The sequence below is a fragment of the Oncorhynchus tshawytscha genome, linkage group LG10 (genome assembly GCF_018296145.1).
Source record: "Oncorhynchus tshawytscha isolate Ot180627B linkage group LG10, Otsh_v2.0, whole genome shotgun sequence".
Taxonomy (NCBI): Eukaryota; Metazoa; Chordata; class Actinopteri; order Salmoniformes; family Salmonidae; genus Oncorhynchus; species Oncorhynchus tshawytscha.
The window spans coordinates 9,374,013-9,389,829 of NC_056438.1; the positions used below are offsets into that span (position 1 = coordinate 9,374,013).

At 41.8% G+C, this 15,817-nt stretch overlaps 1 protein-coding gene across 8 annotated transcripts in view; it reads left to right on the forward strand.

Annotated features, from left to right (window-relative positions):
- The first annotated feature begins 299 nt into the window (after positions 1 to 299).
- The window catches only part of mark2b (MAP/microtubule affinity-regulating kinase 2b), a 91,284-nt gene continuing 75,766 nt past the window's right edge, over positions 300 to 15,817 (forward strand). For 4 of the 8 annotated variants that reach the window (XM_042329387.1, XM_042329388.1, XM_042329389.1 and 1 more), the window contains exon 1: positions 301 to 1,446. In XM_042329387.1, coding sequence (XP_042185321.1) covers positions 1,393 to 1,446 — 54 coding nt within the window. In that variant the 5' untranslated portion in view covers positions 301 to 1,392. Of the gene's footprint in view, positions 1,447 to 15,817 lie in introns of all 8 variants that reach the window. The other 4 variants (XM_042329385.1, XM_042329390.1, XM_042329392.1 and 1 more) reach the window with 2 other exon arrangements.

Here is a 15,817-nt window from a genome sequence, read left to right on the forward strand (position 1 = left end):
GTGGTTCAAGCGGCCATGTTCGCTCGTTCGTCACTTGTAACCACAGCCACAAAGTCATCAATTCTGGCTAAACCCCGCCCATTTCTACAATGAATCTTCTTAAAATCCCATTTTAAGCCTAACGTTAACCCTAGCCTGAACCACCCTGCTAACCTTATGCAAACCTTAAATTTAAGACTTAAAAAAAAAAAAATGTTTGTTATACATTTTTGTTAATGATAGCCGTTTTGACATTGTGGCTGTGGTAACTAGTAACAACCTGTTCGCTCGGGCTTTTTCCGGTATCGGGCTTTTTCCGGTATCCGGCTCGATTGTGTGCATTAGGCTCCATTTGCTAGTGCCACTCGGGCGCAGCTCGTTCGTTGACACTCAAACCCTGTTGCCAATTTAATCGATTTATTATTATTTTTTTAAACACAACTTGATTTCTTCAGCGGCTCTCACGGAAATAAACACCGTATTCAGGGATCGGACCGCGCAGGGCTGCAGTGCAGCATTTGAAACGACCTTTATTAAAAATCACGAAGACGGGAAGCGATTTCCGTGGATTTATAAATATGTTGTAGATTTTGTTTAGTTGCTAGATAACTAGCTGACTATCCACAAGTGTATACATGGACTTAATCAACCGTTTCTGATGTCCTTGCTAAGTAGCACACTAACGTTTCATTAGGCCAGGTGGTGGTTTAGTTAACCGGCTATTGGAGAATAACGTCGAGTTTCTATTTTTATAATCAACGGTGGCTAGCCCCGAAAGCTTTATTTATATATATATATTTAACGTTATATACGTCGGGTCGAGCGTGGGGCTAACTTGGCCTGAAGTTGAAGTCCTCGGGTTTTTTATTTTTTAACAACAACACCCCCCCATTAACGTTACCTGGTGAGATTTCCGTTAAACGTTAGTTGTCATTGAATGGGGGGGGGGGAGAAATCTGGCTGTAGACTTTGACACTGATAAACTTTCACTTAGGATGTGTGCTTCCTCATATGTAGCCACTACTAGCCGACGGTAATGTGTTTATTAAACATTTTATTAACGCGAACTGTAGCTGTTGTTGTCTAGCTTACACGACTCATAGCTAATGCTGGTGGCTAGCCATCTGAGACCCATCTGCTAGCCGTGTGTTACCGGTAGAAATAGTCATACCCAGGGGGTTCAAACGGTTGAACTCTGGACCCCCCCCGTTTCTCTGTGTTGACATGGGAAACATGTACGACTGAAGGGCTCAACTTGTTGATCACACAGTGTGTGTGTGTCTAACACACAGATAGCTGTTTTTTTTATATATATATATATATTTTTTACCACTGCCAGCTAAATGAACACAAGATCCTGAAACTATATTCGTCTTCCCCCCTCGACACTTATTTTCTACAACATCCCTGAAAATGTCGGCCAGGACGCCATTGTTGGCCGTCATTGAAAATTCGTCAGGTGGCCAGGTAAGATTTTTGTGTTTGTTGTTGCTAATGCTATCAATCTACCCAGAACAATCGGTGCTAAACTCTCTTAACTACATTTTTTTTTTTTTTTGTCAACTAACATTTTAGCTAGAAAACAAACTATCCTCTCCAGCTAACGTCAAACACAGTAGCTTGTTTCTTTATGCTCCTTGCTTGGCAATGAACTGCGTGTGACCAGCACTGTGTGAGTGCGGTTCTGTGACTAGCCAAGCCAACTGGCATTGATCCAGACTGATTGTTTTGGCTATGTAAACTTGTTTTATTTTACCAACAACCGAGAAATCAAATTGGTATCCAACTCCTACACTCACTCATTCTGGTGTTCCCAACCTGAAACCCAATTGAGGTTTCTGTTTAGATTGTCATTTCCTTCCTTCCTACCTAGCTATATATATTTTTTTATCTTGTCATTTCATGTCCTTTTGTATTGGCACAGAAATAGAATAGCAAACTACACTAGTATGTGGATACCCCTTCAAATTAGTAGATTTTGATATTTCAGCCACACCCGTTGCTGACAGGTGTATAACATAGAGCACACAGCCATGCAATCTCCATAGACAAACATTGCCAGTAGAAGGGCCTTACTGAAGAGCTCTTCGACTTTCAACGTGGCACAGTTATAGGATGCTACCGTTCCAACAAGTCAGTTTGTCAAATTTCTGCCCTGCTAGAGCTGCCCCGGTCAACTGTAAGTGCTGTTATTATGAAGTGGAAGTGTCTAGGAGCAACAATGGCTCAGCTGCGAAGTGGTAGACCACACAAGCTCACAGAACGGGACCACAGAGTGCTGGAGCGTGTAACGTCCTTGGTTACAATACTCACTACCGAGTTCCAAACTACCTCTGGGAGCAACGTCAGCACAGTAACTATTAGAGTTGGGAGCCTCATAAAACGGGTTTCCACGGTTTGGGCTCGGCCCCATAGTTCCAGTGAAGGGAAATACAGCGTTTATGACGTTCTAGATGATTCTGTGCTTCCAACCGTTTGGGGCAGGCTCTTTCCTGTTTTAGCATGACAATAGCATGACATGAGTTCACAAAGCGAGGTCCATACACTAATGGTTTGTTGAGATCCGTGTGGAAGAACTTGACTGGCCTGCACAGAGCCCTGACCTCAACCCTATCAAACATCTTTGGGATGAATCTGAATGCTCTTGCGGCTGAATGGAAGCAAGTCCCCCACATCAAGCCTTCCCAGAAGAGGTGGAGGCTGTTCAAGTAGCAGAGAGTAGACCAACTCCATATTAATGCCCATGATTTTGGAATGCGATCTTCTTCGAGCATTTGTCCACATACACTACATGACTAAAAGTATGTAATTATTGATAGTAATTCTAACTCTTAAACTCTTAATAATAGGAATGCTGTGTTGTAAACCTCCTAGCTAGGCGTACCTGTTTACTTTGTGACCATTGGCCTAGACGGTTGATCATGACTCAATATTCATCTTTACCACTCATGTTCCAACTGACCAAACCCCATTTTTAGCTAGCTATCTGTCATAATCAAATTACAGTATGTTCATTCATTATTATTATAGGTTGTCATAACATCCCATAATAACACACCAAGCCACTTTGTTGGCATTAACAGTTGTCTGTTTTTCCTGTGCCTTCCAGTTCCCCTGGCTGTGTGTTCAGAGGCTAGTTTAAACCAGTAAGCTGGGTCATGTTCATCAGTGTACACCATTTTCAACAACGTTTTATTTTTTCCTAATGGAAAAGGGGAAGTCCAGAAAGATTCCTCCCTGTTTTCAGTCAGTTTTCTTCTGTTTGGTGCCTGATGAATACTGCCCTGGTCCTTGGATTTCTGCTTCTGGTGTTGTGGGGACTTGCCCTGTTGTGATGTCACTCCCTCCCACTGGCCCACCTGGCTCAGGTGACTCGAGCTGCAGAGAACACTGGCTGCCTGGGCTGGAAATGGCACGAAGCTGCGCTGTCAGCTCAGCCGATGAACTCGCTCAACACAAGCACGCTCGCGCACGCACACAGGTTCAAATTCCATCCAGGAAGGAAGGAGGTTTTCAATTTGAGCCGTCGGTTGGCCACGTCTGAAACGAACCACACAGCATTTTAGTATGGAAGAGACAGCCAGGTCCTCAATATTACAGGGTCTGTCCCAATGGACACTTTCCTCTTTAATGTACTGCTTTTGTGCAGGGTCGATAAGACTTTTGGCAAGTAGTGCACCGTATATCAAATCACATTTTATTGGTCACCTACACATTTAGCAGATGTTATTGCGGGTGTAGCGAAAATGCTTATCTTTCTAGCTCCAACAGTGCAGTAATATCTAACAATTTCACAATACACAGAAATTCTTAATTCCTTTCCGTTACTTTAGATGTGTAAATATTTGGACGGGCGATGTTGCCGGGTGTCTTTTGGGACGTAACCAGGGAGTTGGGCTGATGGGGTCATGGAGGGGTTTAGCACGCTAGAATCGGGCCTTTTTTTTTATAGTAGCTATACAAACAGATTAACAGTGTGTGTCACTGGTTCTCTCGTCGTTTCCGGGGGACATGATTTGTCATTTAATCATAGCCCTCAGTGATTGGCTTGGCATCCAGGGTGTGTTACCCAAACAGGTAATGTCTTCCTGGGTGGAATTTGAACGTGTGTGTCGCTCTTTCCGTGTGTGTTATTGATTGATGTTGGTGCGATGACTAGCACAAAGGTAAAGTGAATGCAGATGTCTGCGAAGGTCGAAGTGCGAATAGTGAAACTCATATCAGCTTCTTAGTGTCATGACCAAACTAAGCTTGTTTTCTCAGGGCAGCCATTGATATCAATTGGGGAGCAGCCAGAATGGCAGAGTAGACACACTTAGTTTCAGTCTCAAATGGCTGGTGGTGTTCCTATTCCTTATCTAGGGCACTACCTTTGACCAGAGCATTGTGGGCCTTGGTCTAAAGTAGTGCTCTATCAGGGGGGGGGTTGTGTTAACGCAGAAATCGTTTTTTTCATGACCATATATATATATATATATATATATATATATATATATATATATATATATATATATATAAAAAATGCATAAGATACTGTATCTAGCTTAGTTTTGTAAATGCAGAACCTAAAATGCTTTGTTTTTTTTGTATTTCACGCTCGGCATCAGATTAATTTTGTGCTTCAGTTGCGCTGATCTACTCTGATGACAATTCACGAAAAGGGCCTGACTGTTGTGACTTCTCCGCTACTTTTTTTTTCAGTTGTAGCCTACAAAAAATACATTTTTTAAAAACGTATAAAACGCAGGTTTTTTGTTGCTGATGGTTTGTTTTGAAAATGGAGATTGCAGAACTGTAACGTGACCTCTGGCTCTATATAGGGTGCCATTTGGAATACAGACTATCTATACAATTGAGTGATTCTAGCCAATCATGTCTGAGGAAAATGATGCAATGTTTTAAACTTTGTATCAGGCTGCATAATGGGTCCCCCCCCCCCTATACACACTTGGGATTATTCTCTTTCTGGCTGTGGCTCTATTTAGAGATGGCCCTCTGAGCTCACAGGTCGGACACACTGGAGCCCTGCAGTGTGACACATGCTATGACATCGTGTCAAACACTGTTCTAAGTGTCGGCACCTGGTGTACGGTGCATTCAGAAAGTATTCAGACCCCTTCCCCCTTTTTCCCACATTTTGTTACGTTACAGCCTTATTCTAAAAGTATTTCTCTCCCCCTCATCAGTCTACACACAATACACCATAATGACAAAGCGAAAAACATTTATTTAAAAAAATGTGCAATTGTAATTCGACAATGATTACTTCAAGTGTAGAGTGCAGGTCGCTAGACTAACTTACCAATCAAAACAGTTGTTTGCTGACGTAGGCTAATTGAGCGACTGACATGAGAGAGATACTGATGCACAACCATGTTTAGAAATTGTACTATGCTAACACTGAACAGTAAGTTGAGGTAAAAAATAGCTGTTTTTTATTTTTACATCCCTGCTTTACTGTGTGTGTGTGTGTGTTAGGGATGGACATTTGTCATAATTTCACCATTTGAATAATATTTTTGTGTGTATAGTAAAAAAAAATGCCTTTGACTCTAATCAGAATGACGCAAATGCACATGCAGAGGTTGCCAACAGAAAGAGAAGTCTGATTTTTCACCTTGATAGAACAGATTCTGTTACCAGAAGTGTTTTGCAGAAGTGTTACCAACGAGTAATCTAACCTAACAATTCCACAACCGCTACCTTTTTATATACACACAAGTGTAAAGGGATAAAGAATATGTACGTAAAGCTATATGAATGAGTGATGGTACCGAACGGCCTAGGCAAGATGCAGTAGATGGTATCAAGTACAGTATATACATATGAGATGAGTGATGTACAACAATGAACAAGCATTTATATCCAAACTAAGGTTAGTATTCATCTGGATATTTGATTAACTGTGCACATCCCTACTGTGTGAGTCTTTTCACGTCCATTCGTGCCCTTTCACCTACAAACTCAGTTTAGGGCTAACCCTGACCCCATCAACAGCATCACATAACGCAAGGGCTAGTGGCTGCAGTGAGTCTGCTTGGGAAACACTTCACATCAGATGACATGACCCTGGCTTGTAATAGACCCTTCGCTAAGTTTTCAGCAACCAATGCTCCAATGGAGAGCAGCTGTCGTTGAGTCCGACACGTCGGACGAGCTCACGTTTAAATCGCTTGAAGGGCAATGTGGAAATACAGCGTTTTTATCAAAAAGACATGTTTTAACAGTGCACCAGGAGTACTTCCTACTGTGATTCCTGAAACACAGAGCCTGTTGCTGGAGTCATTTTTGAATCTGAAATGATACTTTTGTTAGCTAGCGCCCCTATTGACCACAACATTGCTAACGCTATCAATATATATCCCAAGCCACTTAGTAGAACTTACATTCTGAGAAAATATGTTAGGTAGCTAAGTTAGCAAAGACCACAGTATTGCGGGTATTAGCTCATATCCCACTTAAGGTCTTATTCAGGATTAGCTTTATGCTTGTACCTTTTGATATCCCTCATGAGTATCCCTGTGTCATTGAATACATGTATTATTCCATATGGGTTAAATAGTAAATGAAGTATGAACACCGAGTATAACCTCTCACATGTGGGTTGGCTGGTAGCCTAGCGGTTAGAGAGTGTTGGGCCGGTAACCGAAAGGTTGCAAGTTTGAATCCCCGAGCTGACAAGGCAAAAAAAATGTCATTCTGCCCTTGAACAAGGCAGTTAACCCACTGTTCCCCGGTAGGCCGTCATTGTAAATAAGAATAGTTTTTTAACTGACTTGCCTAGTTAAATAAAGAGAAAAGAATGACATGTAGAGTGAAATTAACTCATGCAGAATTATGCAATTCTTGCAGTAAAATTATACAACAAATGTACATTTTTGTCATGGTAACAGGAGTGGAAATTATTTCTTTCAGCGTCTCTTGAGAAAATGTGACTACGTGTGTAATCTTCAACACTTGTTTTGCAAGTTGGTCTCATTTTTATCAGGGAAAGCTTTTTTTATTTCCTTAACTGGTTGAAATGATGACATTTTGCACTGGGTTTATCTTACCACTGTTGTTTTTCTCCTCAGGCCCTAAATGAAACAGACAACTTAACCGAGTGTTACCTAGATTACTAATGTGTTCCTTATACTGATGGAAGACATTTATTCTGATGAGCACTACTTTATTTCGTCATCTAGGACAACAAGCTACGACAGAAGATAAGCTGCATGTATCTAACTATAGTAACTATTGAGTATCCCAGAATAATAACGGGATATATGGTCGTTGTCGTAACCATGGTCACTGTTATCGATACAACTCCCGTCAGCGGTCGACATCATCAGGATCCAATTTGAGAGCACCAGTTAGCTCCAAAATGGGTTGTGGTTTTGACTGCATGCTGACAGTGAATTCAGAGCCATTCAGTGGCTACACGACAAACACCATTTTCCCAGATCTCCACAAAGTAAATGACAGTCCACCACAACATACGCCGACGTTTCCTGATTAGCTAGGTCTGTGTTTTTAAATTCATTGTGGTTTAGAAACTGTTTTGAGATCCTTGCGAGAGGACTTCTCCAGTGGTTGAATTGGGTTTCTGGGGGGAAATGTTTGTAACCTTATAAAGGGGGGGGCGGTGACGAGTCAAATAATAGGACTAAGTCTGTTATTTGTTTGGCATTTTGTTTGTTTACTTATTCTGATATGAGACATGATGGCCAAACTCGAGGAAAGGTTTTCAAGCAGAAATGGTAGTCGAGACCTACTCCCTATTGGGGGTAAAGAGATATACAGTGGATTCAGACCCCTTCCATTTTGTTACGTTAAAGCCTTATTCTAAAAAAAAATATTAAATATCCCCCCCCCTCCCTCCCCCCTAATCAATCTACAGCAACAACATAATAACCCATAATGACAAAGTGGAAAGGCACACCTGGCATCATCCCTATGCTGAAACATGGTGATGGCAACATTATGCCGTGGGGATGTTTTTCAGCGGCAGGGACTGGGAGACTAGTCAGGATTGAGGGAAAGATGAACAGAGCAAAGTACAGAGAGATCCTTGATAATCTGCTTCAGAGCGCTCAGGACCTCAGACTAGAGCGACGGTTCATCTTCCAACCAGACAACGACCCTAAGCACACAGCCAAGACAACGCAGGAGTAGCTTCGGGAAAAGTCTCTGTCGTTGAGTGGCCCAGCCAGAGCCTGGACTTGAACCCGATCTCTCATTTCTGGAGAGACCTGAAAACAACTGTGCGGCGACACTCCCCATCCAACCTGCCAGTGCTTGAGAGGCTCTGCAGAGAAGAATGGGAGACACTTTGTAGCGTCATAGTAAAGAAGAATCACGACTGTAATCACTGCCGAAGGTGCTTCAACAAAGTACTGAGTAAAGGGGCCGAATACTTATGTAAATGGGGTATTTCAGTTTTACTTTTAATACATTTACAAAAATGTCTTAACCTGTTTTTGCTTTGTCATTAAGGGGTATTGTGATGTCATTATGGGGTATTGCCATGTCATTATGGGGTATTGTGTGTGTGTAGATTGAGGGGGGAACAATTTAATCCAGTTTAGAATAAGGGTGAAACGTAACAAAATGTGGAGAAAGTCAACTATAAAACCAACCTCTGCAGCTGCCTAGTCTGCTTTGACTAGGACACACACACACACACACACACAGTCATTTACTCACACTCACTGGCAGTACAGGTAGACTAAGTCTATTATTCCAGGCTCAAATACAGAGTCGTATCCATTTACAAACGGAAGAAAACGGACTGAATCGGGTTGGGCTGTGATGGTCCTGTAATTTTGGATAACAGTAATTGGCCAGCCAAATGACCCCAGCCACATTTTCTCTTCTGCTCCTGGCTGCCATAGAAAAATAATTAACATATTCATTTTAAAAAGCGCTTTTCATTACAATTAGAATCTGAGTCGCTTTAAAATCCACAAACAACTTAACAAAACAAATGTGGGGATCTGGCAGATCTTGGACAATTGGTTTTCCACGGTTTTGGATGATAGGCAGTTCAGAAAGGCAGTATCGATCTTGAGAGGCCGCGTAGATGGTACCGCCAGGCGGGAAAGTCCAGACTTTCCACGGAGACAAGCCACGGAGCTCTTCATCGGGCACCTCGTCGTCTTTGATAGTCACAGCTCAGGTAGGCTGGATCGTCCACTACTGAAATGTAGCACCCACCTGAGTGATGCTTCGGTGACTGGAGAAGCACCAGTAAGACCTCAACTGGGGAGTGGGTCAGAAAAGCCCCCTACAAAGTGAGCCTCTGCATCCTGTCACGCTGCAGTCCACTTCCCTTTAGGAACTGGGGCAGGGGGCCCAAAAGCCTTGAATAGAACTGGCATCCCCATTCAAGTTGGTAATGATGTCATAATGGGTGGACTGGTGGTCATAGCGACTGTACCCATAGGAGTAAAATAGGTTTAAATTTTGTGCTGTGATTTGTTGACTCAACTGATATCATAGAATACATTCCATTGCATGAGCCACATCAGTTAACATTATACATCAGGTACCCCCTCCCTGGCAAACCCTCGACCCAGGGACCACTGTCATACATTAGCAAAAATAAATCAAAATGAATCCCAATGTCTTGTTTTATCATCAGGTGAATAATAATGACAGGGAAAAATGATCAACAATTAATAGATTTGGTAGCTTGTTTTTTTTCTCCATTTTCACCTCCCTGCATTATAATTGGAAGAGGAAGTGTAAACTGTAACAGCCTATTAGCTAGAAAGCTAACTCTAAACACATTTTCACTGAGAGCAGCTTTTGAGCTGGTTAAACAAAGGTGAGCCCTGCGTTTATTTCCAAGTCAAAAAAGCTTACCAGCAGTCAGCGGCACTAGTCTCAATGGAAGCCTGGTGCTTTTTCAAAGCCTGTCAGATACTCCAGTGAGTGTTAATTTGCTTCAATGTTAGGAGTTGAGATTTAATTTGACATCATTAAAGATGCAGTACCGTTCCGGACCCCTAGGTGGCTTCGGAACCCTGGTTGAATACGCTGACCTGTTCTACGTTACCATGGAAATGGCATCACAATACCAGGCAGCCATTGCAAGTGTACCCATGACTTTACCATTCAAATTGCCAGTGTTAAGAGGGTTCCGATCCCATTCTATTCATTCTATTTCTACGTGCCGCTGCTGCTGCATTGTGGGGTGTGTTACCAAGGCAACCGAATACTCATTTGCTTGTTTAAGCAAGGAGCAACAAAGTTTAAACACATTAAGAGTCAACCTCTCGATTGGCCCGGCCGTCCCATCTCCAGTCAGCTGTTCTATATTTATAGTTATATGACATTTTGTTTTCTTGATCAAATCAAATGTTATTTGTCACGTGTGCCAAATACAACAGGTGTACTAGACCTTACAGTGAAATGCTTACTTACAAGCCCTTAACCAACAATGCAGTTTTAAGAAAATACCAAAAATAATTATGCCAGCCCTAGAATCATGGACATTTTCGGAACGTTTTTTTTTTTCTGTGTTGCAAACAGTTTTGCTACGGTCTGCACTAATGAATAGGACCCAGCCCTTGTCGTCTGTTGTGCAGAGCAGTGTTATTGTTCAGCACAGAATGACCTCTGGTCTAGAAGGCTGTAACGGCAAGGTGTGTTCCTTTTTAACTGTCAGTCTTTCGAAAGGGCTGCCAAGTCTAGTTACCTGTCTGTCTTACCTGTCTGTCTTCTCCTGTATAGTTAATCAGCTATTCCAAAGGTCTGTTTTCTCTGAGCGGCTGTGGAGTTTCCCGCTTGTGACAGTCAGGAAGGAGGGATAATAAAAACCCATCTTTAGGACATTACAATGTCTATAAAATGCTTACGTAGGGTTAAACTTTTAGTTGATAAAGATTGCGTGCCAAATGGCAGCGCACCTTATCTCACTCTCTATAGGGCACTACTTTTGACCAGGGCGGCAGGCCAGTAACCAAAATGACTCAGGTTCGAGTCCACAAGCCGACGAGGTGAAAAATCTGTGCCCTTGGGCTCCTTCCTGTAAGTCGGTCTGGTTATACACCAAGATTGCATGCTAACTGGCAGCTACAAGCTCTGGCTTAAGTAAGTGTGTGTGAGTGAGAGAGAGAAGTGGCCTTCCCAGTTGAGCTGTGTGTTGCCCTTAATTGTGTGTTGGATTAGTTTCAAGTTTTTCTGTCACTTGATGCACCAGTTAAAGTGGATGAAATGGGTGTGTTTCAACCATCTACACACAATACCCCCATAATGACATCACAATACCCCCATAATGACATCACAATACCCCCATAATGACATCACAATACCCCCACAATTGCAAAGTTAAAACATGTTTTTAGAAATGTTAGCACATTTTATTAAAAGTTAAATACAGAAATATTTGTAATTTACATAAGTATTCACACCCTGGAGTCAATACTTTGTAAAAAAGTTTTTTTTTAAGTATGTTTGGCAGCGATTACAGCTGTGAGTCTTTCTGGGTAAGTCTGTAAGAGTCATTACAGCTGTGAGTCTTTCTGGTTAAGTCTCTAAGAGCTTTCCACACCTGGATTATTTTCTAAATTCTTCTTATCAAATTGGTTGTTGATCATTGCTCGACAACCATTTTCCGGTCTTACCATAGATTTTCAAAACTAACTCGGCCACTCGGGAACATTCAATGTCTTCTTGGTAAACAACTCCAGTGTAGAGTTGGCCTTGTGTTTTACGTTATTATCCTGCTGAAAGATGAATTCATCTTCCAGTGTCTGTTGGAAAGCAGGCTGAACCAGGTTTTCTCCTAGGATTTTGTCTGTGCTTAGCGCCATTTAAAAAAAATATATACATATATATTTTATCATCCTGAAAACTCCCCAGTCCTTAATGATTACAAGCATACCCATCACATGATACAGCCACCGCCATGCTTGAAAATATGTGGAGTGGTACTCAGTAATATGTTTGGGGAAAATCCAATACAACACTTTGTATTCAGGACAAAAAGTTAATTGCTTTGCCACACATTTTTTTTCATTATTACTTTAATGCCTTGTGTCAAACAGGATGCATGTTTCTGAATATTTTTGATTCTGTACCAGCTTCCTTTTCACTCTGTCAATTAGGTTAGTATTGTGGAGTAGCTACAATGTTGTTGATCCATCCTCAGTTTTCTCCTATCGCAGTCTTTAACCTCTGTAATTGTTTTAAAGTCACCATGGTGAAATCGCTGACTAGTTTCCTTCCTCTCCGGCCGCTGAGTTAGGAAGGACGCCTGTATCTTAGTAGTAACTGGGTATATTGCTTTACCATCCAAAGTGTAATTAATAACTTCACCATGCTCACAGGAATATTCAATGCCTGCCCTAAAAAATTTTTATTTTTTTACCATCAACCAATAGGTACCCTTCTTTTCGAGGCATTGGAAAACCTCCCTGGTCTTTGGGGTTGAGCCTGTTTTGACATTCAACTGCTCGACTGAGGGACCTTTTTTTAAACTTTTTTCTAGATAATTGTACATGTGGGGTACAGATATGAGGTAGTCATTCAAACATAATGTCACCCACATAGTGAGTCCATGCAACTTATGTGACTTGAGAACATTTTTACTCCTGAACATATTTAGGCTTAACATAACAAAGGGGGTGAATTCATTTTTTAAATCATTTGTAAAAATGTCCACTGACATGAGGTATTTGTGGTATTTGTGTGGGCCAGTGACACAAATCTAAATTTAATGCATTAAGAAAAAAACACAACAAAATGTGGAAAAAGTCAAGGGGTGTGAATACTTTCTGAAGGCTCTGTAAGTTTTGTGTGTGTGAGTAAGTGTGTGTGGCGGGGTTTTCGTTAGCCAGTAATAGCTGTGTTTTGGCAGATTTAACAAAAAAAATGAATTAGCCAATTTTTAAACAAAATTGTCTAGGGGAAAAAAATAATGCATAATAATGCTTTTCAGCCTATTCGCTGATAGAAATACCAGTCGATGTAAATACCTTTGATCAGTCATGCTTATCGGTCTCTAGGGCAATTTTGCATAATTTAGTGGAATTAAATGGTTTATTACGTTAGTCGTTATGTTTATCACATCCGTACAGACACAGAACCTATGTTGTTAGTCTGTCAGATGGCACGAGAGCTTCTGCTACAGCTTCTCATTGTTGCTGGGGTGAACCGTGCTTTTAGAAACCCAATCATTGCGTAACTATTCTAATTCACGTTTAAATATATATTTTTTTTAACTGTTCTGATGGCTACGGTTTTTAAAATAGTTATTTTTATTTCTCAAGTGGTAATTGAAGTACGCTTCCCATTCACCCTCAAGTGCAGAGAAGGCAGCAGTAGACAGGCTTCAGCTCATTACACCCCACTTTGCAATGAGCTGGAGGCCCTATGCCTGTTGAAAACACAGCCTCTCCTTAAAGGGTAGTAGGTATGTCGGTAGAAACATAACCATGTGTAACATATGGATTTGCATCAGTATACACATCAAAAGTCCTAATGCAAAGTTACACCTCACTTGTTATTTTTGGGGGGTATTACATAAAACAGATCAGAATGCCTAAAGGCATATTTTTGCGGGGTGTGATGTAATATGGAGGACCAAGCCGGCCTATCCCCTAGACATACTTCACAGAGAGTATGCCGGCAAGTCCGTCGACGAGAACAAATTCTTATTTACAATAATGGCCTAGGAACAGTGGGTTAAGTGCCTTGTTCAAGGGGCAGAACGACAGATTTTTACCTTGTCAGCTCGGGGATTCGACCGAGCAACTTTTGGGTTACTGGCCCTAACGTGTTGAACCACTAGGCTACCCTGCCGCCCCTAAACAAAACAAAAACAGGAGAACAGATAAGGTAGTACACAATTAGAGCAGGTATAATTTTTCTCTTTTCGTTTGAGCCCACGTCTAGAAGGCACCAGGACCTGCTGTGCTAACGGGTTCCCACCAAGTCACAAAGTCTGAATAGACAGAGGTGTACCTAACGCGGCATACGAACTCTGTAGCACAGAGGAGGTCCTCCATAGTTTTACACATTTAAAAAAAAAAAAAGGTTTTTATTCTCTTAAATGATTGTCATAGAGTGCCCCCTTTTCATCAAGCCAAATGTGTCAATATAATGTTGTGACAAAACGGCATATTTCGCTTGGTGGAAATGAGCCGCTGCACGTGATTCGAGGTACAATAGGATGTGGGACAGGAGGTACAATAGGATGTGGGACAGGAGGTACAATAGGATGTGGGACAGGAGGTACAATAGGATGTGGGACAGGAGGTACAATAGGGTGTGGGACAGGAGGTACAATAGGGTGTGGGACAGGAGGTACAATAGGATGTGGGACAGGAGGTACAATAGGATGTGGGACAGGAGGTACAATAGGATGTGGGACAGGAGGTACAATAGGATGTGGGACAGGAGGTACAATAGGATGTGGGACAGGAGGTACAATAGGGTTTGGGCAGGAGGTACAATAGGATGTGGGACAGGAGGTACAATAGGGTGTGGGACAGGAGGTACAATAGGGTGTGGGACAGGAGGTACAATAGGATGTGGGACAGGAGGTACAATAGGATGTGGGACAGGAGGTACAATAGGATGTGGGACAGGAGGTACAATAGGATGTGGGACAGGAGGTACAATAGGATGTGGGACAGGAGGTACAATAGGATGTGGGACAGGAGGAGGATGCAGCAGAATAGAGTGATATTCTGAGATATAAAGTGAGTTTCTGAAACCTGTCGTTTATTTGCTGATTGCGTACAGGGAGGAGGAAAAATGACAGGCAACTCGTCTGTATTCGCCTCATTTATGTACATTGTGGATACGGAGGGGAAAAATGTTGCCTATATTTTCAAGACCTGAGCTATTTAATTAAATTGATTTATTTAGGCCCCCCATACACTACTGTCGGTCTGTATCCGGACCCAGAACGGGGTAATACACACAGTCCCGACTACAAAAATAAACAAAACATTTTTTGGGGGGGGGTGTGACTCGGTTGGGTTTGGGCGCCTCGTATCATTTAAACACACAAGACTTGGAACATTTTGTAGAATTGCAGGAAATTAGTTTTAAAACAGCCCAAGAAAATGCTTGATGCTGCTAGAAGGGGTGTTGGACGGCCAGTAGGAGGCACTCTTTCCTCTGGTCTAAATTAATATCCCAGGGCAGTGATTGGGGACATTGCCCTGTGTAGGGTGCCGTCTTTCTGATGGAACGTTAAAAGGGTGTCTTGGCTCTCTGTGGTCACTAAAGATCCCATGGGACTTATCGTAAGAGTAGGGGTATTAACCCCGGTGTCCTGGCTAAATTCCCAATCTGGCCCTCATACCATCTGGCCACCTAATCATCCCCATCTTCCAATTGGCTCATTCATCCTCCTTCCTCTGCCCTGTAACTATTCCCCGGGGTCATTGCTGTAAATGAGAATGTGTTCTCAGTCAATTTATCTGGTAAAATCAGGGTAAACAAATGTATTAGTTAGGTCTGGCCTATTTAGTAGGCTATTTTCTTTTCTTTAGTTAACAAAGTGTTATTTTAAACATTGAATGACTTGAGTCAAGTGTGATATTCTGTTAGGCCCTGATCTGGCGATGCCATATGGCTGTGGGCTACAACCAGTTAATTTAGAATTCCATGGCATTATTTTTTAGATTATTTTATAGTATGGAGAATACAATTGAACATAGCTGAATAAAATTAGATATTTCTGGCAACGATTTCCGAGGGACCGCGCACATGCGGCTGTGTTGATCGGTTAACAAAGAAACAAGTGTTCCTGTATGCTTCATTTAGTTATTTATGTAACTTTAGTTCTTCAAACTTTGGGCTATAATGTTTAGATTTTTTTATACATTCTAAGGCTGCA